This window comes from Rhododendron vialii, chromosome 1a (genome assembly GCF_030253575.1).
Source record: "Rhododendron vialii isolate Sample 1 chromosome 1a, ASM3025357v1".
Taxonomy (NCBI): Eukaryota; Viridiplantae; Streptophyta; class Magnoliopsida; order Ericales; family Ericaceae; genus Rhododendron; species Rhododendron vialii.
Genome location: NC_080557.1, coordinates 45,262,914 through 45,287,622, shown reverse-complemented (window position 1 = coordinate 45,287,622; position 24,709 = coordinate 45,262,914). Strand labels below are relative to the sequence as shown.

The 24,709-nt window shown below is 39.2% G+C and overlaps 2 protein-coding genes across 2 annotated transcripts; one reads left to right on the top strand and one right to left on the bottom strand.

Moving 5' to 3' along the window:
• Window positions 1–819: 819 nt before the first annotated feature.
• LOC131320273 (chromatin modification-related protein EAF1 B-like) lies at window positions 820–15,419 on the bottom strand. The gene is made up of 24 exons (XM_058350933.1): window positions 15,094–15,419; window positions 12,340–12,541; window positions 12,149–12,203; window positions 11,956–12,053; window positions 10,296–11,853; window positions 10,071–10,190; window positions 9,692–9,847; window positions 9,410–9,598; window positions 9,111–9,191; window positions 8,613–8,670; window positions 8,002–8,528; window positions 7,829–7,879; window positions 7,602–7,659; window positions 7,325–7,521; window positions 7,168–7,221; window positions 6,995–7,075; window positions 6,536–6,673; window positions 6,265–6,381; window positions 5,394–5,494; window positions 5,020–5,238; window positions 4,541–4,922; window positions 3,230–3,673; window positions 1,510–2,615; window positions 820–1,259 (listed from the first exon to the last, which is right to left on the bottom strand). The coding sequence occupies exons 2-23, from the start codon at window positions 12,480–12,482 to the stop codon at window positions 1,590–1,592; spliced, it is 5,853 nt and encodes a 1,950-aa protein (XP_058206916.1). The 5' UTR covers window positions 12,483–12,541; window positions 15,094–15,419; the 3' UTR covers window positions 820–1,259; window positions 1,510–1,589.
• Window positions 15,420–20,256: 4,837 nt separating this feature from the next.
• Window positions 20,257–24,191, top strand: LOC131332108 (uncharacterized). Its single transcript, XM_058366180.1, has 5 exons — window positions 20,257–20,967; window positions 21,348–22,807; window positions 22,908–23,078; window positions 23,534–23,709; window positions 23,952–24,191. The coding sequence occupies exons 2-5, from the start codon at window positions 22,735–22,737 to the stop codon at window positions 24,189–24,191; spliced, it is 660 nt and encodes a 219-aa protein (XP_058222163.1). The 5' UTR covers window positions 20,257–20,967; window positions 21,348–22,734.
• The last annotated feature ends 518 nt before the right edge of the window (window positions 24,192–24,709 follow it).

Sequence of the window (24,709 nt, the reverse complement as noted above, 5' to 3'; positions counted from 1 at the left end):
CTAAATCTAGGCAATCGAGTTTTTATGAAGTAATTTTGACAAATTAAAAAATTAATCTCAAATATTGTTACTATCATTAAGAAAGTATAATTATTGCACAGTATCATTGGCCGTAATTTGGTGTACTTTATAATTATGTGTTTGAAATTCTATAGGCTTTTTATAAATATCCATCAAAATTATGTATAAATTATACTAAACAAATTGGGTGGGGCTGAATTTGGCCCCACAATTGCTTCGTCCTTGATTGTGCTCTCAATCACCTCTATAAACTTTAATACTGTAAGTTAAAATGTCTTTAAAAGACGTTTTTACGCTTACGTGCACTCGCTTTTACGCTTGTGTTTGCGCTTTCCATCATGGACGTCAGGCGTTGTGTGACTTAGAGGGTGGCACTATGCATCAGCTCACTAGTTGTTTAGCTTGACACACGTCATTCCCATATGAACTAAGATCCTCACAATCTCTCAAGATCACAATTCAAATATTGGTCTTGAAAGTCGTTTAAATAATTCACCAATTCAAATCCCTAATACTAATATGCAAGTCTCAATTAAGTACATTACCGTAAAAAAATAAAATTGACCAAATGTTATAAAATGAATTAACTATAGAGCTTTGCCGATAAGCGTTGATCAAAACTCTACAGTTTACACGTAGTCAATCCCCATTCAATTTATAGTATAAGTGAAAAATTTACGCATCATGATCTAAAATATGAGCAGCTTGAAAAGCACATGCTGAAGCATGCTGCTTGATAACCAACAAACCTCGAGACACAACACTCCAGACACCACATTACTTAGTCCACACATCGAGAAGCAGAATCGCGAACAAGAAGAATTGCGGGTGCCCAGATCAGTTCTGGATGGTAATTGTTCTATTTTGATCGGATTATACACCAGATTCACAAAATTTCCCAAAGGCATTGGCCATATCAATGATAGCTACCCCCCTTTCTATCCAAGGGAAATAATACATTAGCTAATCTATGGGGGCACCAAGAAATAAAGCCCCTCCATTTTGAGCAGGGAAAAATAAAAAGAAAGAGACAAAAAGAGTTAGGCAAAAGGAATGAGACCTATGTACACATACATCTATTTCTGCCTCTATCTTCCTTAACTTCTAGGGCTACAGTACTATACATAACACCCCAAAAAATTTACCCGGCCAATATTTCTTCAGTTAAATCTAACGGAACCTGCAACAATCACCGCCTCTTTCATCCAACAACTTCATGATGGGGCGATCAGCTTCATCTGAAAAAAGGGAAAAAAGAAAAGAAAAGAAACTGCCATTGTTAGCCTCTTCTTCATTAGAATGTGTAAGCTTCCAGAAACATGCTAACACCGACACAAGAACGAAAATGCAATGAGGCCAGATCTCTTCTTTTAAGTACAAGGAACTAGTAAATTTACTGTTTTATGACACAGGTGAGAGAGGATAGAAGATATATTGGAACCGATCAAATCCACCCACATCACCAGACAAAAAGGAACCAAAAGTTACCTGTACAGTGCAATTACAAGGGCATGCCACCTCAGGCAGGATCAGCCTCTCCACAAATTTCCAAATCCATTGCAAGTGCTTCAGTCCGGTCTTGAGTTAGTAGGTCCAATATACAAACTGTTATTCCCTGCTTGCAGATGCTGAGACTGCCGCTGAGACTGCTGTTGTTCTTGTCCCAGCTGTTTTTGTGGCGATTGTTGCTGCAGCTGTGGTGGCAGTGGGGGTGTCGAAGGTGGTTGCCCCTGCCCTACCCCTAGGCTGACCGCAGGCATGGGCTCACTCCCAGAAGAATTCTCCAAAGGTGGACTCCCAATAGCAGCCATCTGCGTTTCCAAATTTGGAGCTCCAGAATCATACATTTGTTCCGGAGGTCTCCACTGAGCACTAGAAGACGAAACAACTGGCATTACGGTAGCTGTATCAGCAGAAGACTGAGACATAGTCGCCATTGTACCCATCTGAGATGAGTTGCCCGCCAGCTGCTGGCCATTTTGAGCTTGCTCTACTAGCGACTTGCTTTGCGGATTGGAACTTAGTCGGTGATTCTGTTGAAACACTCTTTGAATATTTGGCGGAGTTTGATTCACTAATTTATGTTGTGGCTGTAATGAATGAGCAGAAGTGGCTTGTGCAGCGTGTCCTTGGTTGGTATTATCCAAATGTGAGGGCATCTGCTGGACTTGCTTTGATGAAGGGTTTGGTTGACCAGAATACATCTTTTGTTGAGAATGGGACATATTTGGAGAATGAGGTGGCATTAAAGGCTTTGGTGGTTGAACATGGTTCAGTCCTGGACCAGGATATAGACACGGTTCAGATTGGCTGCCATGTGGTGTGGAGAGGCCATTCAGAAGAGAGGGATCAATCGGGAGGTTCGGATGGATTAACGTGGTCCCTCTTCCTCCCCCTTTCGTAAGTTTACCCTGCTGTTGAGACTGTGACTGTTGTCGCTGATGGGGGTGGTGCCTGTTTCCGGATTGCTGAAAGGACTGTGGCCGTTGCCTTTGTTGCTTCCCCAACTGATTCGCTGAACCACTACCACCACCACCAGTTTGAGGGATCCTGTTTAGACCATGAGGAGGAGCTATGTGAAGCTTCTGCTGATGCTGCAACAAGGGAGACATCGAGGATGATTGGGTCAGAGGCAGTTTCGCAAGCACTTAAGTTTTAATCACATAAATTCTGCCATTTATCACAAAATCTTAAATTGAGAATTTCCCACAAAAACCCATTTAATCCAAAAACATGCATTTTCCATGTCATGAGGTTTTTTTTTTGTTTTTTTTTTTATCACATCCTGTCCGAAACCCCCAACTTAAAGCCACCTCGTCAGCCAAGGAGATCTTCTCTACAATAGTTAGTCCTTTTTTTTTTCTTTTTTTTCTTTTTTTCTTTTGGAGGGGGGGGGGGGGAGGGGGGGGGGCGGACGGACAAGTAATAAATTTATGAAAAAGCATAAAGGGGATGCCATCCATGTACCCGAAAAAAAAGTGGGAAAAAAGAAAAGGACCTACAACCACTCTAAACTCCAAAAATATCTCAAAATCTAGTCCTTACCAAAAGCCGTTTTCCTAAAAAATGAGCAAGAGATTTTTGTTTCAGAAAAAAGTGAGAAATCTCTCCTTCAATAACATAACAATAAAGGTAGGTCAAAATTGGTCAAGATGCATAATGCTTCCTCAACTTTTGAAATATAAACAACGAGAAACTAAGGGCTTACTTGTGCAGAAGAATTCTGAGGTTGAATTTGCGAACTATTCGGCAGGGACGATGATACGGGGAGTTGGGATGGTGCTTGTACATGTGGCATCAGCTGATTTGATGCTGCAAATTGTTGCTGCTGCTGCCGCTGCAGTAAACGCTGCTGTAATTGCCTCTCCTTTGCAAAACATGCATAGGCTTGTTGATGCTGGGTGGGTGAGGCATGATTCGGTCCTTGAATATGAGGATGACGAGGATTGGTGAGTGCATGGGACTGCTGTGGGGACATTTGGGGTTGCTGCTGCTGATGGAGTGGGTGTGAATGAACAGGTGGGGAAGTCTGGTTTGAGAAAGCGGCACTTAACCCTCCAAATGGAGGGACTCCTTGGTTGTTGCCTTGGGTGACCTGCATCTGAAGCTCTGGCACCATCATTTGCCTTTGATGCTCTGGATTCTGGCCGGGCTACAGCACCAAACAAAGACACTGTTATCAAAGAAACTAAAGGGCAAAACTCAATTGATACAATTTCTACTCATCAGATGACTGTTTGGAACCACTTGAGATTGGACATGAGGTGGGAAAAGGATTGAGTGTACACAGCAATCATTTTCCCTACACCTACACAATTATTATAGCAAACTGGAGCATTTAGTCAGTTTAAGGACAATCCGTATTGACATCAGATAAGGAAACTGGAGCATCTTTTGTATATTCCTTGTGTCATTTCTTTTGTATATCAGATAAGGAAGTCATTAGGAAGTAGTAGCTATGATTGCAACATGTGGTTCAGGGTTGTGAACTAACACTGGAGCTCTTTTCGATGTTCAGTTGATAATAGCAACTTTTAGGCAAATTTTCAACATGCTTGGACAGCCTAAGACATCAACCGCAATAAGAGTGGGAACAATAATGACAAAAACAAAAACAAAATCTACGCGATAATATATGTGTGTGCGCGCGTGAGAGAGAGAGTAGTAATCTACACAACTAAAATTTATCGGGTCGAATGTACTAATGCAATTGGTCCATTGATTCTGCAACTGTTCACTTTAGCAAAATTCCTACTCAACTTGTGGAGAAATTTTAAAAAATTCGTAAGGCATCACATGTCAAAATTTTCAGCTTGGAAATGCTTATATTGCCTTATCACTCTGTATCCTGAAATTATCACTAAAAACAATTGTGGTTTCTGCCAGCAACAACTTTACATAGGCACCAAAGACAACATATAGCATTTCCTGTAGAAGCAACAAATATGGGACGTGCTACAATTTAAGGTTCCCTATAGAAGTCATCTCAGCCAAGAAAGGTGACCGGTGGAGCACTTACCCTCATCATATTCAAAGCATCCCGAGGTCTCAACATTGAGTTCCCTTGACCAGAACCAATTCCAGGGTGCGCATTAGCAGGATTCGGCATCACTGCCATGCTGGAAGAAAGCATACTCCCAGGGTTCAACACTGATGGTGGGGCGATTCCTTGAAACCCAGGCCTTGCCATAGGCATTGTTCTATTCAACCCACCCATAGTACCCACTCCACTCCCAGTAGGCAACATGCGAACACCACGATCAGTAGCTGGAGGAGCCCCAGAAACAGATAGGCCAGACTGCTGAATGTTTCTACCAGATAACACGTGATTATATTGCTGCATTCTCTGTTGTTCATCAACAGCTAAAGAAGCAGATCTAGAAAGACCATATCTGCCATCCCTGGCAGAAGTAAGAGTGTTGCAACACAATCATAAACAGCGTCAGAATCTGTAACCCAGAAAAATAGATAATTTTCCGAAACAAAACGTCATCTTACCTAACCGGGGCATTTGGTGGAGCAGATGGAGATGAAAAGTTATTGTTGCCAAGAGCAATGTTGGAAGACACTTGCAGTGGGGAATTAGAACCAGAAGTAGGTAGTATAGGCGAAATACTGCCTTGATTTGAAATTGCTAAACCACTTGTGTGAGAGCCTTGGTATCCAACAGAAACGACGTCGGGGCTTGATGTAATTGCATCAGCGAGATCAACGGGCCTTCATTGGAAATTTGAAAATACAAAAACAGTGTTACAATTTCTTGAGAAAACATTTGAAAGATGGATATTAAATATTATTGCCATACACAAATGAATAAGTAGCTGTTATTCCATAAAACACAGAATATAAAAAGTAGAAGCACCAAAACTTACGTGAGTGGAGGCCCTCCATTCAGGTTATTTAGGCTAACTTGGGAAAGAGCAAGTGCATGAGAATTGTGTGGCTGGATTGATTTCTGATCCTGGTTGTCATTCTTTGTAAAGTAAAGACAACAAAATATAGTAAAATCACATATGGGTTCAAACATATAAAGCAAGGTGCATAAAGATAGAAAGCTTAAAAGGTAACTTTCAGACTCTTCTTCTATCAGTCCACCCTAAATGACTCTTTCCCTAAGGTTCCACTCTCTATGACATCTAACACGACATTCAAATGTGATCCCCCTATTATTCCCCTACTCTAAACTCTATGATTAAGCACATGTATCAAAAGTGGACATGATATGGAAACTAAATATTCTTAGGAAATGGACCAACAATGTAAATCAAGCTATCCAACACCCTCCTCCACAGGCAACCTCATCTTAGGCTCAGAGATGCAGACTGAAGAGAAGAACAATAAAAACTTGAAACAAACGCAGATAGAGACACTCCTTGCAAAAACAAAAGCGTTGACACCAAGTTAGATCCCCCCGATTGGCTCCAAAGCTTTTTTCCTTTTTCTTTTTTTATTCAAAACACAAGTTGTTACGAAATGAACGGGCCCAACAATCTGTATTTAAGTACATGTCTAACACAAAACACAACCTCAATATGTGCACACGCACCAATTGGAGAATACTCTAAAACAACCACTGAAGAAAAGGGCATGAAATTACAGAGAGCCACCGGCAACAATGACAAAAAAATCTAGAGAGGTAGTTTTAGCTTAAGAAACTGGAATCCAAAACATCATAGATCTTCATACAGTGAAATAAAACAAACCCACATACACATTAGTGCAACTCTTGAAACAAAAATGTACCTGTGTCCTACGGTAATGCTGCTTTTGCGAAATCATAATGATTTGCTCAAAATGAGATTTGATCATATCTTCTTCCATTGGCCCCTGTAAACGTTGAAACAATTGTCTAGCACTGCCCTGTACAATATCAGCCCCACCAATGAAGCAGTTAAAATACACTCAACGGTGGCCCGGAGGACATACTGATAACAAGAAAAGATAAAGGATGTCCAGTGTGACTTGGAGGAAGAGGAAAAATAATAAAGAAATAAAAACAAATTAAGTATGATGCCTTGGGAATGCCAGGTAAGGTAGCTGGATAAGGTTGAGAAGTCCCTGAATCTTCAGCACTGTCTGCCCCATCACCAGCAGTCCCATCCATGAGAAGTATATGGCGCTCCTTGCATTCTTTTGGCTTACGAAATAGAGACTGCATGTATTGAAAAGGACATTTAGCACAATTGAACAATTAAATACCTAAAATAAAACAAACAGAGAAAATTCACACAAGCAGATATATGAGATTCATGAGACTATGTTTAGTTAAAAGAACAGCTAAGAAATATTAGTTTAGTACTGATAGTGCCTAAAAGTTGCTATTATCAACTGAACATTGAAAAGAGTTCCAGTCTTAGTTCATAACCCTGGACCACATGTTGCAATCATAGCTACTGCCAAAGTTGATTACTTCCTAATGACTTCCTTATCTGATAAACAAAAGAAATGACATCAGGAATATACAAAAGATTACCTTGAACTGCAAAGCACTGTTGATAGCATCACTTACAAGCTCCCAGTTTGCACCCAAATCATGTACAAGGACAACGAGGGCCTAAATCGAGAAAGCCATATAATTTCAGGCACACACCTATCTCTCTAGAGACAAGAAAAGACTACGAATACAGGGGAAATGAAGCTATTGACCTGATCTTCAAATAGCGACCATTGACTTCCTGACCCTGGCTGTCCAGCTGGCATCTACAAAAGAACCATGAAATCCTGAAAACTCCAGGTATATACTAACAAAGCTAGAGCAACAAGAAAGGGAATAGTGTAAAATCAGAGTCAAACGCCTGAGTACCTTAAAAGATTTGGATTTCCTTCCCCGATCTCGGACACCAAGGATTTTAATGAGCTTATTAGGGTTGGACATATTACTCATCTGGGAAGCCACTGGAGAAGGAATTGACCCAGCCATTGGAGTAAGATTGTCAAATGAATTATCTAGTGATTGCCTCATCATCTTCCGCTTCTTCATATTGTGTTGGCCAAATAACCCTTCAGATAAGAAACACAAACTTGTAAAAAGGAACATGAAAGGTTCAGCCCATCTGTCAAACTCGGGAAAAGGACTTTACCACCGCTTCCATTAGATTCAAGTTGATGACTGTCCGATCTCTTTTTAGAAAGATCCCTCTGCATTTCAAAACAAGAGGAAATTGATGGCAACTCTAGGTAATACTACTCAAGGATAGGCAAATTTACTTGGCCAATCAAATGGCATAAAAAAGCAAATTGACCGAGCACAAAAGCTACTATCCATTAGAGCAAAGCATGCATCGATTCATAAGCAGATGACCATTACCTGATCATTTTGAAAATTGTTATGAAGCCATCTCTGCTCATATGCGGAGCCCTGCCACGAACATAAAACTTGTACTATTACAAAAGATGGACAAAATAAAGAGGAAAGTTGAGACAAATTCTAGGGGATAATGAAGCCCAATTATATTTTCGGAAAACATAGGAAATACACACCAGATGCTTTGCCTTCTTCTTCTTTTTGGGTTTTGATACTTCTGCGGAGTCAAATAGTAAATGATTTTCGAAGTCACCAGCTGAATCAACTTCCAAACTATGAGGAAACTGGGATCCACCATGCAGAGTACTCTGGTCATCCTGAAAAGAATTAGTATCACCACTTGAAGCATCTGCCTTGCTTGGACCTTGAACACCCCCAGGAGTGTCAACACTAAAAGGACTTAAAACCCTCGGCCTGGAAGCAGTTCTCATACGTTTTGTCGGAACCAAACCAGCATTAAGACTGTTGGCAGGCCGTTTTCCCATTAATGTAGATTGTTGAGTCCCAACTTTATTTTCCATGCGTTGCATAAAAGCAAAATCCCCCCCCAGATCATTTGCTCTTGCAGTATATGATTTCGTCAGGTTTTTCCTTTTCTTATGTCCGAACTTTGGTGGCTTGCTACCTTCAAAGGCACCAGGAAAATAATAGGTGCTCGTCTCTCCTTCATCCTCTTCGTATGCATTATCTTGAGATCCAAAGTCTAAAATTTGGAACTAAAATTGTTAGCTATTTGAGACTAATCAACAACCAAAGCAGATAGGAATAATACAAGTCTCCGCAATACCTGCCGCAGCATCGTACATTGAAGTCACTACTTCCTCTTGGATGCTACTGCCGATTTTCTAAAGGAAAACGAAGGGAAGGAGAAAAGACTCAAATGAGAAAGCAACTGGGAAGAAATATAAGTTTTCAATTCCACAGAAGTTGTTGCTTGCAAAATAGGTCCAAAAGCTATATGGGGAATGATATTCATGTCTTGTTCAAACTATCTCCAATGGCATCACTCATTTCAATACTGTTTTCCATTTAAGCTTGTCATATACTCCATAAGCTTTACTCATCCTACTCGCCTATCCACTTCAAAATGAGGAACTTCTTGTACTCCATGAAATAATTTTTCAAACATCAAAAACTGACGCAAATAAGATTGACAGTTCCACTCAATTGTTCAAATTTTTTTAGTCAGATACAGGAAGCAACAGAAAAGGAAAAGCGAAAAAGAAAATGACTGCTGTTATTTTTTGACCTCATACACCAAACATGAAGATGAACATATTTCTACCTCAAGTTGTGCCAAATGAGTTTCAATTGATTTTCTGTATGTTTCCATTGAACAAGGGGGCACTGTGTAAAAGAGATTTTCCTGCAAGAGAAACAATTCAATGTTACAATAAGGAAAAGAACAAGTACAACAAGGAGGAATATAAAATTGGTCTCTTCAAGGTATCAACCTCATATATCCAGTAAAGTTTACCAGAGAGAGAGAGAGAGAGAGAGAGAAAGAGAGAGAGAGAGTTATATTTCCGAATTTGAAAATTGATAAATCAACAAAATACACGAGTATCAGGTGTTGGTTAATACTTCGGTGAAGTGGTCCTCCCAAGATACTTCCATGCCAAAATCTGATATCCTGTCAGGAGTGGCTGGTGCTTCTGCTAGGCCAACTGAAAGAAGGGAGGTATTATACTTCAGATATCTCACTGCATATCCCTGAACAGTACGAGACAAATCTCTACTAGGACATCGCTGCTCTGGCTCTTTGACTGTCTCCTGGCAACCACCACCATAAGCAGCATGTTAAGTATAAAAACAACACTGACAAAGTTCCACCAACCAACACAATGACTACTACTAAATAAGCACCTCCACTGAATGCCAGAACTCCCCGATAGCTTTTGCTAAGGTATGAGCCACAGTTTTTTGCTTCCAACGTAAACTTTGTTCTTCAATTCTTGATTGAGAAGTGGAAGCAATGTGGTGGCCTAATTGAGCAGCAGCAGTAATCTTCCAAAGACGCTCCTATTAGAGGTGGAATTATTGCAAATTAGAAAGCTAGTTCAAGCTACAAAAAGGTATTTGGAATAATATACCAACAAAAATAAATAATTGCGTTTGTGACAGTGCAGGACACATCTGAACATAAACGCATTCAATTGGATCCCTACTGGAAAGACATCCATCAAAACGACAGAAAACTGATGAGGTAAAGAGAACTGTGGGGCTTGTTGAGAAAAAAACAAACCTGTGAGAAATCATTCGCCAGCCATGTCATCTCTTCAAGGACAAAGTCCCAGTGAGATTTCCGATGATTTTCCAAGGGCAAGGTACCAACAGATAACTCCGCAATCCTTTTACGCTTTGCCTGTTTACCGCAGAATATCAAGCCTTAGGGCCTAATAATGTAATAGTATAGTCCGTCAATAACAAACCCTTCAAAAGCATGAAAGACGCATAAAAAAATAATAACCTCTACAATTCGAGCCTCTTCCAAAATAGAATCCTCATGTGCCTTCTTTGCTACTTCTGAGCAGATATCCGAACACTTTTGTTGCTCAGGAGCATCAGTCGAACAGGAACCTTTAACAGACAGTGTATTCTTCGGAAGTGTAAGAATAGATGGATCCGGAGAACTTTGAAGTCTACCAGGAGCACTTTCCCTCGGGGGTACAGAACTATCATGAATACAAGAATCCAAAGAACCCTGAAGTCTACCAGTGAAATCATTTTCTTTTGGAGAATTCAAAACACCAGTTACTAAGTTTACAGGTGAACTTTCTGCACCCGCTGCAGAATTTCCATCTAGTTCCATCACAGCTGCACTGGTAGAACATTTAACCTCATTTTTTACGCCAGACCCACTTCCATGTAATTCTTCCTTGGTTCCGACAATAGAACCATTGCCTTGGGCGCTTTGATGAACAGAATGGTGCTCATCATCAACGAAAGCATTATCGTCGTCAGTTTTCTTCTCACTCTTTACTTGTAACATTTTATCACCTTCCCTATTTGCTTCCCCTTCAATATCTAAGGCTTGTTCCTGGGTATTTTCATTAGATTCAGCATTTGAAAAATTATTGCACAGGTCATTAACATTTTTTCCTCCTAAGCTACCACTGTTTTGGGTGCATGAGGATTCTAACTCGATCCCCTTCACGCATAATGTGGCATTGCTATTATGGCATTCATTCGGTATGCTTCTCCAATCTCCCTCCCCATTGCTAAAGCCATTCAATTGGGAACTAGTTTGATTTTCAGCTTTAGCTGTAGATAAACAAGGCGGGCATTCAAGACCAGCTGAACCCACCAATTTTCTCCCCCCAACAGATTCCGGCACCTCAGAAGCCATAGCTGAAGTTTGCTGAGCATCAACCTGTGAGTATTGACTATCATCATTATCCTGCAAGCTTTTGGAAGTGCTAAAACCAGAAAGAGGTTCAGGCTGACTAACTTTGGTCGGTCCAGTAGTCGATTCAATGGCCTGTACTTTATCCAACTCCATATTTAATGGGCTATCAGACGGTAAAGCCGTTGGACCAATACTACCATTGGGACTTATAGGCTTCACATTAGAATTTGAAGAAATATTCAGATCATTCTGGCTGTTTGTATCAAGTACCAAACCTTCTCCATCTTTCCGACCATGGCGCAATGACAAAGAAGAGACCTGACCACCACGAGATGGAATTATATCCATTTTACTTGATCGGCCACCATCACGATTTGGTCGTGACCTGTTTCTTCGTTTATATGCTCGATTTTTTGGAAGGCCAAATGCACCAGAGTCCCCTGATTTTCCAACATTTTGACTCTCACCCAACTGGGAAGAAAGCTCAGATGGAGCAAAGGTACTTCTATTAGGACGTGCAGAGTTCCTTTCATCCTCAAGAAATTCACTTTCACCATCAAATAACAAGAGATTATCAGCACTATTGGGCTCACAAACGGTAGTAGCACCTGGTCTACCACTACTTTCAACAGAGTCTCCGTGAGGTGAAGCAGTCAACGCAAAACTCCCTTTAGCTTCACTGTGGTACGAAATGAAACATTAAATAAAACCATATACAGAAAATGCTAAAACTGGAAGAATGATAAGTGACTCTAGAAATAACTGAAGGAAAGAAGGAAACCTGGTCACAAACTGCTCGCGAGGTTGATCGATCAGGGAAGTAGATTGGACACTAACAGAAGCTGCATTCCCAAATTTGAAATCCAAGGGATTTCCACCCTGCAGATAACGAGCATTCAGCATTTAATTACAGGGAACTGTTTGGACTGTCATTTAATCATATAAATGTTCAACGAAAATCTAATTGGCCATACTTTCTCCAGAAATTCTAGCTCTCTTCTCCTTTCCTCACGCACATCATACTCCTGCCTGTTATCAACAATTAACAGTGAGCTTATTAACTTAGAGAATTACAAGTTTCGAACCAACCACCCCAATCATATATCCCACCCAATCATACTCAATCATATAGTACTACATAGGAGCCACCAGAAGGTATTATCACCTGAGCTCTGTCTGTGCCTTCTCAATTGCTGCTCGTCGCGGAGAAGTTTTGGTACCAATCCCAATTCCAGCGTCAATAACTCCTCCCATGGAATCAACCTCAGCATTGACTAGAAAAGCAGATCCTAAGCTGCATCCATGCATTCCTACCTTGATACCCACAAGTGTCCCCCTCTCATTGACACATGACTTCTATGAAGTTCCTAGAAGCAGAATATAAGAGAAAGGGAATCAGAATTAGAACAAGGATATTATGGGTAATATGTTCATAACTCAAACAGACATTTTTCCACCATTGATGGCTATAAGGTTGTCAATGGGAACCTAAGAGTGGTTATAATATCGAGAGACAATATTGCCCGCTTTAGAATTCAAACCTGCATACTATCTTGTCAGACCTCTTAAGCTGGAACAAATTGGGACCATATGACTAGTGGATTAAGATCAGTTCAGTAATAACAGGGGGCGACTAGTGAATGCAACATGCATAGCATCTTGTCAGCCTTTTTCCAAACTCCAAGGTGCAAGCACAAACACAACATACACATCAATAAACAAAGGACAACTTGTGAATGTAACCAACTATTTATTTCCTTTTGTTATTTATATTTCTGGGCTAGCAAGGATTCAAACCTACGGCTGACCAGTCCTTCTACAGATGCCATGCACCAACCAATACATATTAGGCAAAAGACAAATAGTATATGATAAACAATCTACAAATTGCCCACCACCAATCGCAATGCCTAAGACCTTCAGCAACAGGCATGGTTTTATCCAACGCAGATCCATGGAGAACACTTACCAAAAGGGAGGAAAATATTGTCTATTGCCAAATGTTGTGATTTTGATGTGCTAGCTGTATCATCAAAACAGAGTAACTAAGCATGTAAGCATCTAATGATATTTCAGCACTAATAACCTAAAGTTGTGAGATCAATCGGTAACTCAGCAAATCTGAGGAGTGAATACAGGTTTTATATCCAACACAGAATTCTTATTGTAGTGTGACAGTGTACCATCAATGTTACGGTAAAGTATGACCGTAACCACCCTATACGCATTCCCAAAGACTGAGTATTTAAGTACGATTGATAAGTGATAACTATGTCCACATCTAGCACCAATATTTCAGGCACTCATGGATATTCCCAGAAAATTCAGAAATTGATCATCAATGACAGTACACATAACACGATATATTTTTCTTTTCCAACAGTTGGGCAAAGCTTCCTCAATACGATCAAAAACTATAAGATATCTCCCAGTACATTAGACAAAAAAGATACTCCCTCCATCCCACAAAGATTGTCCAGTTTCAAAATCTACATCTTTGAAATAATTGTCTATAGTCAGTAGTTTATAATATTTTTATTATCTTAAAATTAATTGAATAAAACTAAGTGAGACGTATCAAACAAGATACATATTGCATGTAAAAGGTATTCCAAATTAAAAAAATACAGACAATTTTATGAAAGGTGTGAACAGTGAAAATAGACTTTCTGTGTGGGACAGAGGGAGAATAATAACTAATAAGTATCCAACATCCATAGAAATGGTTTGATGTTACAAACAAACACTTCCTTTTCATAAGCATCCCTCATGTTTGCACCCAAGAAACATGGTCAATGAGTAGAATGAAATCACTGCAAGGCTGTTCTAATATGCTAACAAAAGAACCGTATCTCTCAACGGTGTAAGCAAGCACAGAAAAGGCCCTGTTTTGTTAACTAAATAGTCCAACGGGCACCTATTTTGTATCTAAGGTACATGCCATATAAGTCTGGTACGATACCTATTCCACAATTATGAAGCCCATAAACTATTATATGCCTCTAATCAGCAACGGAAGGTAGGAGAAGCATTAAATAGGTTATATTATGGAAATCAGTTCGAAAAAGGTTAACTTCTTTTAGTGCGCATTCATGAGAGCTGATGCTATGTAATGACATTGCACGTGCCGACAAACACAGATGTCAGAGCGGCAACTCATGCGGATGACAGGACTTTGAAAAAATTAAATAATTTAAAACAAAACTAGATACCGCATAGGTAAACTAAAACATGCAAACGTCTAACTTCTAATCTTCTATACTGGTGATTAGTCAGAATTCAACATATTGACCTCAATCACATTCTCAATAAACTCAAGGAGTATACGGATACGAGTTTATTAAACTTAATTGACTATCTACCATTGACAGACCATAGAGGAGAAAAAGATGATGTAGCTGACTCAATCGAGCAGGATTCTGGATGCAATACTTAGTTGAGTTTGGTTAACATTCTCAACCCATTGACCACAGCCAAACCAAGTCAAAGGGAAGTTTACTCAATGCCATCCAACAGTTAAACCAACAATTACAACAGTGTAATTTCAAATTTAACACTCCCCTCCCTTCTACTCTATCTTTCAAAGCTCTCTACCGGGCAGCTTCAATAGATCAACTACAAATCCCAAAACGTAGAAGCTTGCAAATAAAACCGCCGAGATCAATAAAAACAAGTTCCCACATTTGATCACACCTTAGCAAAACAAGCTCAATCAAATAACACGACTTGACACGTAGTCCTGCAAGCATTCAATCAAAATGCACAAGCACAATCAAATTCCAAGGGATTGCACATTGTATGCCCCACAATTCAACTCAATAAAGCAATCCGAACAACATCCCAAAATCTAGGGTTTGCAGCACAAGCGCATTGAGTCCAAATTTCTAGGGTTTGTAGCACCAGATATCAATAAACTCACCTGAATTGCAAAAACCCTTCGCTAATTTCCAGCTAGGGCTAGCACTGGAGCCCCTTCTCTCTCCTAGGGTTTTGGTTGCTCCAGCGAAACCTCAATTGAGAGAACACGGATTAGCCATGGCAAAATGTTGGACGTGGAAAAATTGAAACCCTTCACCTCTCTCTATATCTATACGTATGCGTATATAGATACAGTTTGTGTGTATGATTTCGATTCTGGTTCGTCTTCGTCTCCTCCCCCCCGACTTTCTCTCTCTCTATCTCTCTCTAAAACGATGCGTCCTCTGCGCGTAGTGGGCTGGGCATGCAGAAGACGAAGAAGAGGGCCTTTTTTGGGAGAGTAGTCTATTTGGGCCTTTCTGCATTTATGTTTTTTTTTTTTTTAGGCTGCTGTGTTTTTGGTAAGATACGAGGGCAGTAAACAAGCCGAATATTAGAATGTTTACATTCGTTCATTAAGTTTTATAGTAAACTTGAGCTCGAGCCGAACTCAATAAAAATTATAACGAGCCGAACTCGAACCGAGCTTGCCCAGGTTTGGATCGAACTCGAACTTGTTCACGAGCTTTAAAGATCCAATAATATCATATTTTTCTGCTCTCATACAGGTCTAAAATTGCAAATAATTTTTTCATTATGTACATAAATATGTTCATATACATAGAAAATGATAAAAACATATACATAAGTAAATTTTTAATAATTGTAAATGTTTAAACTTGTACAAGTTTTAAAATTTTCAATATATAATTATATAAAATCTCCATTATACACATATACTCCAGGTTCGCGAGTTTAATCGAGCCGAATACTACTGCGTTCATGTTCGGCTCATTTATGAAACGAGCCTAAAATTGAGATTCAGGTTCGGTTCATTTAGTAGACAAATCAAACTCAAACTAACATTTACCGAGTCGAGTCTCGAACAATTCACGAATGACTCAGTTCGTTTACAGCTTTGACTCTCATATGACCAAACTACTGGGTGATTAATTATTTTCTCTTTTTTATTTTTTTTACTTTTTTTTTTGTCATGCAGGTATCCCAGACCAGCTTGTGTACGCCTTGAACTAATCCATACAGCCTCTCCCATAGCCCTTTTACACGCTTAAGCATGGGAGTAATGTGGCCCCAATAATTATCAACAAAGAACTAATAAAAAAAAAGAAGGGAGTTGTTGGCAAGGAGAAGACTGCACCCAACAAAACAACTAATAAAATTTAGAAAATTTTGCATAAAATTTTTTGGGTGTTATTTTTACATTAGTATATATTGTGGAAATTTTATTGTGGTAACAATTTGTTCCTTAAATTTTAATTGATGAGCAAAAATATCAACCAGACTTTAAAAAAAAAAAAAAAAACTAAGATGTTACAATATAGCACCTAATGTCTTTTGATGTGTTAGTGTAATAGTGTTACAAACATTTTTATATGGAAAAATTTTAATACCGTCAGATATTTTTATCGAAATTTTACATTGAAGGCTAATATTGGTAAAAAAATTGTCATTATATTTTGGTTGAATAAAAATTTAAGTCGATGAGCCAACGGGATGATATTGGTGGTTAATGAAATTGTTACTTATTTATTGCGGCAATATTAATGAATAGCATTGTTCACACTTCAAGTTAATTGTTACTTTACACTTCTCCATACATCTCAATGGATTTATATTTACCTTATATATAAAATAACTCAGGAGTTTGGACACGGAATCCATACATATACATTTTTGGACCCGGGGATGCTGCCAAGCATCCCTGCCAAGCGGGGTGTCGAGACAGTTAAAAAAAAATAATCGGGAGTGCCAAGCGGCATCTGACTGTTTATTTCGGCACGGACGGGTCGGGTGCATATTTGAACCGTCCATTGCTCGGTCAAGATTCAAGCCGTCGATTGCCGAGATGAACGAAATATTCAAGTCTTATTCTCACTAATTTTTTGATATTTTTGTTTGTTTTTTTCTAAATTTTTGTTACATAATGTTTTTTAAATTAAATCATTTGTGTCGATGAGAGAAGTTTAAAAGGTAAAAAATTATGGTAGAAAACAACAACAAAAAAGTTCACTAAAGAGGGAAAAACTACCATAAAGTATTTTGTCATCTTATACGAACTTTTTTTTAACTTCAATCCATATTTTTATACTCCTAGTTTTTTAATTTCTCTCGTTAAGACAAATGATTAATTCCACAAATTAAAATTAAAAGCTAAACAAAAAATAACAAAAAATGCCAAAAAATATGCCAGGCCAAAAAAAATAGAAAGAACGGGACCTCACCTCACATTATTTGATGTGAGATGTCACTATTCAAAAATTTCAAAGATAAAATTTCAATACTATTTCAGGGCTTTATTTTTTATATCAAACAAACTATATTGCCTGCATAATATGTAGGGATTGGGTGTACTTAATTTAAAGGATTCGGTTTCTCTACAGTTCAATTGCAATTGCAGAGAAGTTTCTGTAGTACCATTTCGACCGTTCATCTCAACAATTAATGATCCAAAATTTGAAAAAAACTCTTCTCGAAAACTGTAGTTTCTTTCCGGGATTTGAAGTGTTTAAATAAATATAAAGAACAATTAGATTTATTAAGTAGAATTAAAATATATATTTACTAGTTAGGAGGACCACACCGAGCGTTACTCGCTTTCTTAAAAACACTATTTGCCTTAACTAGAAGGTATGCACCAGGTTACAACAAATCCAAACCAACATACAACGGAATGTTAACTATTTTTCACATACGCATAGCGATGCTTAAAAAATGCAATGACAAATCCTCTTTGATTGCCACGTTAGTTCTTCTGAAGAATTTTTGCAAGAAAATAAATTTTCTATGCATCTCGTAAAAATAAATAATTTTACATTATGTTATGGTTGCAAACTTTTACATATTTCACACAGTGGCAACAGACTTTTACACAATAGCCGCAAACTTTTACATCCTATTTGCAATTTTTTACGTCATGGCCGCAAACTTTTGCTTCATAGGTTGTGATTGTTTCAAAGACGCTTTTACGCTCCCGCTTATGCACGCAAACTATGTGACTTAGCTCCGGACCAAAGATCACACATGTGGCATAACCCCAGGGTCGACGAAGGCGGTTGCTATTCTCTGTGTTGGTTAGTTAATTCAGTTACTACTATTATCCATTTGCCGACTGAAAAGCTTCTCACATCAGTTGTCATTCCATTGAAAATTCCTTATAATCGCTATAACCAACTGGGTACAGCCAAAACTTCAGACATCTCTTTCTCGCTCTCTGTTTCTCTCTCCTCTTTCCGGGGTACGTGAGTCTTGATTCTTGAATCTTTCGTAAGCAGTTTCCATTCTCGACTGAAAATATTCATGAAAGAGGAATGAAACAGAAAATGATGCGAGTGTTCTTCCTCGGTCGCGGGTTTCTGTTATATCTTTCTTCATTGAATTGATGTACCATTTCGTTCTATCTATCTACTCGTTTAGAAATACAGAGAGAGAAAGAGGTTCCCCTGTTTTTTTGAATTCCTTCGTCCTTGCAGTTCTTTGCTCTATTCTTGTCACATTTGGCTATAAATTTGCTAGTTTACTTGTGTTTTTCCCTATTCCGCTGAATAATTTTAAATTTTGTCTGGTTGATTACTACAGTTTTCCGTAATTCCTGCAACTTCAAAGGATCTTGATTTTCTTGTTTTGATCGATAATTTTACCCTGACAGATACAAAAGCTGAAAACTTCAGAGAGAGAGAGAGAGAGAGAGAGAGGTTGCCCTTTCTTTCATCAGAACTATCGGGGTTAGAGTTTCTTTATGTTAGTTTCGTTTCCGATTTTGTTTCTCTCCTTAATGCTGTCTCGATTGATATAGGGAAAAACAACAGAGGGAGGAAAAACCCGTTCTTTTTACATTTGAGGGAGGGAGAGAGAGAGAGAGAGAGTTCCCCTGCTTTTTCACCAGAAACTATCTGGGTTTTGTTGAACCTATTTTTATCTTCAATTAGTTTCCAATTCTTTAACTCCTCTGTTCTTGTTACATTTCACTAGTAAAACTTTCTAGTTCTGCTTCTCCCCTTTTCCCACCCTAATCCGTACGATTATTTCAATCTTTTTCGTCAAGCCCTACCATTTCGAATGATTTTTCTTGCAAATACTACTTGACAATGTCCTTAATTTTCTTGTTCTGATGAATATTACCATTATTAGCAGACACAAAAGCTTTTATCAGTCACTCAGTCGATAAATCAAGAAATGTTCGGAAACGGTTGAGGTCGCCTGGCCCATCTTCCGATAATAAGCAATCCGGATCTCTTCCGACGGACTCCGAAAATGGAGCATGAGCTCAGGGGATCAACTTCGGAGTAAGTATATACACTTCTAGTTACCACAGTAAAAGACAATCTGATTTGAAGACTTTGGTTTTCCGTTTTCCCATTAAGTTTATCACTATTTCGAAACCTGTAGTAAAATACTACTATGCAGTACTATAATTGACTTGTTGAGGACTTCAGCAGCAACTGATGGGTGACACGAAGTTTCTATCGAAACGCCTATTTTAATTCTGCTTGGTTTATGAGAAAGATGTTGCATTTGTGTGTGGCGTGGATCTTGAATTCGAAAGTGAAATCGGGTTTTTCTCCCTCCCTTCGTTCGTTCGATTTCTCTAAAATGGTAGTTTTGTTGTTTACTACTACTTGCAGAGTCCCTGTACTCGGGGATAAGGAGCTAGACTTACATGGGCTTTTCGTGGAAGTAACTTCTCGAGGTGGAATACACAAGGTGAGCTAAAAAAAACCCGCATTTGTTTTCCCCTACGCGGTCTGGAAATAGAGGTCGGAGAAGCAACAACTCGCAGTGATAATACTCGAACTCACTGAAGTCTGATTACAAGAATTACAAAAAAAGGTTGCATGAATATAGATAGAAGAATATCGACAGAGAATGTGATAAGTGCTTAACTCCCCCACGTAATCATGGCGTATCAATTCTTTGCCTCTCCTCGGTTATGTGCATTTTCCCCTCCCTACTTGAAAATTCCTCTGGGGCACCGCCACCAGGCCCCTTTTCCATCATACATTGTGGTGGGAGTCCATAAAAAGAACCTGGGGTGTCGTGTCTCAACGCCGCTCAGTAATCTCACGTCCGTACTCAACCTGTATGCATGTTTATCCTCAAATTTCTGTCATCTTAAAGCATTAGCTGCATTACCCATAACAGAAAAACTATGCTAAGAGCCTGGCCCCTCATTCATAAATTTGCAACAGATTCTGAGTAAGTACTATATTGTAGTCCTGAATGAAACTTACCGAAATAGATAGCGCAAGTGCAACATCCAAAAAGAAGCCATTCATGCATAGTCACATCCAGAGTACACACAAAAATCTCCCACCATGTGAATGCAGATCCCTTCCCCTTACTGCCTCGGTTTATAAATATGTTGCCTATACAAAGTAAATAAAACTCCTACCATGTCTGCTACTCCGTGAATGGCTTAGCGTAGACTGATCAAAATGCAGGTGGTTGAGGACAGGAAATTGGATGAAGTTGTTGCAGCTTTTCCTGAAACAAAAGATGCGGATTCCCTGCTTCGTATCTATGAATCATTGCTTCTTCGCTATGAACAGCTCCATTTCTCAGGTAAATGTCACAACCCTTCCATCGTCTACGAACGCACATCAGGACCAAGCTAAAAGCATTCATGCCAGCAGGATGACCAAATGAATGGTTATTTAACCGTCCAAATACTTTTTAGGTACTCAGCCAGTTTCATCTGCAGCATTGGATTCAGATCAACCGGTTGGCCGACCAAGGTTACCACCAACAGAAGCTCCACATAGTTCTCCTCAAACGGAATCAGTCCTGAATCTATCTCACAATACCACAAGCCAAACTGGTCAGTTCACGTATGAATGGTCAAATCTTTCCATACTTACTGATTATACTATGGTGGAGAATTTAAATACTTAACTCAGATCTGCAACTAAGTTCACCTCCAGTGATATGCTAGAATTGTCACTCCCCACTCCCCAGTTGAGCACTACACTTTCTGCAAATTCTCTCTATATTCCTTAATAGTGGGTTTTTTCATTTTTTTTGAAGAGCAAAAAAGAACTTAATAGTAGTTTAGTGGTCAGAAACTTGGCCTACAAACCTCTAGGTTTTCTAGGTTCAAGTACTTGGACAACCAATTTATGCATTTACAGCAAAAGTAGGTCTGTACGTAATCTACCCCTCCCAGGCATCCATAGTGGGAATTACCAAGTTTATCTGCAGGAAGGGTTCCACTTGGAGAGGTATTTCAACAAGGGCAACAACCATTTGTGGAAGCACCAAATGTCGCTATTCAACAAATGGAGCCAAACTATCATTTACCGCACGGGTTGAATATTTTTGAAGGACGAGATCCAGACTTGTATAACTATCCCATACAAGGAAACTCTAGCTACGCTGGTGGGTGCATAGAATTTCTTTATTTCCTTAATTTCATTACAAAACTGTCACCAAAACTATCATTCTTACTCCAAAAATTTCTTTCAGTTCCCCGCCCGAGGTCATCTGCAAGGTACATAATTCAAGGACTAACTGGTCATGGGCAACCATCAGCAGAACCTCAAGTTCTTTCTAGTCAACACGGAGGACTAAACAATCCCTATCAATCTCTGCCACAATCGTTTGAGAGTCCGTATCTGGGCCAATTTACCAGTCCCCTTAGTCAAATCTCACCTGCTGGTGAGTATGGAGATGCTTTATCCATCTTTGGTTATAGTTTTATGGTATTAGAGATACCATTTTGAAACCAAGTTCACATATGCAGGGACAAATTTGGTTCAAGATTTGGTTTTATGGGGACCGCCATCAGAAGAAGCTCGTGTTAGTCCATCTAAACAGGGGATGCTAAATATACCAGATACTTCAATGAATTCTTTAGCACGACTACCAGGGGTCCAGTGCACCCTAGGACTCATGCCTCATAACTTCCCCTCTACTTGGCAGCCAATGCCATCTATAATACACTACCCAATTCATGGAGTATCTGGTCAAGGACAACCATCATTTCAACCTCGATTTCTTTCCAGTCAACAGGGAGGCCTAGTTAACTCCTTTTCGTACATGCCCAACTTGTATGAGAGTTCGTACCTAGGCCAACCATTAGCAGAACCTCAAGTTCTTTCTAGTCAACACGAAGGACTAAACAATCCCTATCAATCTCTGCCACAATCGTTTGAGAGTCCGTATCAGGGCCAATTTACCAGTCCCCTTGGTCAAATCTCACCTGCTGGTGAGTATGGAGATGCTTTATCCATCTTTGGTTATAGTTTTATGGTAATAGAGATACCATTTTGAAACCAAGTTCACATATGCAGGGACAAATTTGGTTCAAGATTTGGTTTTATGGAGACCACCATCAGAAGAAGCTCGTGTTAGTTCATCTAAACAGGGGATGCTAAATATACCAGATACTTCAATGAATTCTTTAGCACGACTACCAGGGGTCCAGTGCACCCTAGGACTCATGCCTCATAACTTCCCCTCTACTTGGCAGCCAATGCCATCTATAATACGCTACCCAATTCACGGAGTATCTGGTCAAGGACAACCATCATTCCAACCTTGATTTCTTTCCAGTCAACAGGGAGGCCTAGTTAACTCTTTTTCGTACATGCCCAACTTGTATGAGAGTTCGTACCTAGGCCAACATCTCAATACCCTTGGGCAGATTTCACCCTCGGCTGGTAAGTATGGAGAAGTTCTATCAATACTTTGGATAGTAACTTCTATAGAGCTATGAGTTTGGATATTTTTCCCATCTCCTCAAAAAAAACTCACTTACAGGAACTAATTTGGTTCAAGATTTGGTTATACCAGGACTACAATCGGCAGAAGTTCATGTTAGTGCTCCTCAACACAGGATGCCAAAGAGGTCAGATAATTTGATGAATACTTCACCAGGACAAATAGGAGTTCAGTACACCGAAGTCATGCCTCGAAGCTTCTGCTCTAATGGTGATCTTTTTCTTTTTTTTAATAAAGTCCCTTTTAAGTTTTAAGTATATTGTTGATCACTGATAAAAAAAAAGAAAGTAAATTGTTGATCCTGAAGTTCTCAATTTGATTAACCATGCAGCATATGAACCCCATTTGATTATCTTCTACTTATTTTCCATAAGAACATTTGTATTACGAGACACACACACACACACAGACCCATAAAATGTGAAGGTTGATAAGGAAAACATTATACATCTAATGGGAAGCCGAAACATGGACATATCATCAGATTGCTTAACAAGGCTGTACACATAAATTTCCTATAAAAGGCTGATTATCATACGAAGTAAATAATAAACATTATTATTTTTTTTTTTTTTGAATTCGACAATTTGAGTAACCTCTGACTTTCTATGTTCATAAACACCATCATCCCAACTTAACTATGGTGTCTTTTATTATTCTTGTAGTTCCAAGAATTGCTCCATCAACAAGTTCTGCTGCAGCTGGTGTTCTGGAACGAGAAATTTCTGAACAGGAGAAGAATAGGACAGCAGCAAATGAACTAGCCCGCCTTTCCTTTATTTGGCGTCCCAAACCTTCATCTAATATGCTCTCCAAAGAACAGACTACTCAAGAAGAAAATGTAAGAAAGAGACCCTTCTTTTTACTTACAAACGATACAAGACTGCTTCATTTATGGTTATAGAAGACATGTAGAACTTCCATAATAAGTTAGTTTAGAGGAACTTCTTTCATCTCCCATATGTTCACTCCTAGACTGTTGATGCTCTGGCTAAAAGAACATGGCTAGCTATGCAACCATTCTAGTCAACAGCATTGATATATTTCTTATCCTGAATAATTTATCATGCAAACAATATGCAGAAAGCCATAGAATATGAAGAGATTGAGCCGCAAGCTGAGGGAGTTGGAGATAGTTTAAGCGGACTTCATTGGATAGGCGAAGATACTGCAAACACGGATATACATGCAAGGTTATCCACCGGGGGAGGACAAGGTGGATATCAGGAAAGCTATAATGAGGCTCTTGAAGAATCTCGTGCATGGAGGGAGAAAAGGGATAAGTCGCTGCAGGAAGCCTCGCAGAAACGCCCTCCGAGTTAGGAAAAAGGCATATTCAGGTCCCAAGTTAGGTCTCTAGTCGGGGAAGTTGAGCCCAATGAGGCAATGACTATGATCTCCTTTGCAAACACTTTAAAATAAAAAATTCTCCCATTTAGACTTCCGGTAGTATACATTAGAGTTGGTTAATTAGACATGTGAAGGAGGAAACAGTTTTGAGGCATTAGCACAGTAAGCAATAAGTCGTTGGCGTAAGTCCCTCTCTTTCCTTTCGAAGCATTCGGTGATATTCACAGCCCAGTGCTCTTCTTCTTTTGTAAGAGCATCCGCAATGGAAATAATCAAAATCAATAACCAAAATGTGCCACGTCAGCATTTGATTATCCATTTAGTTCATAATCAAACTTAACAATCTTTACCTCCACATTGGTTATTTTCGCATCCCTATAAAAAAAAACCCCACAATACGCAATGCACCTATGTCCAATAGCAAACGAGTTCCAATCACGCACCCGACAACACCAAATTATTCGTCTCGATGAGACGATTCTAATGTGGGT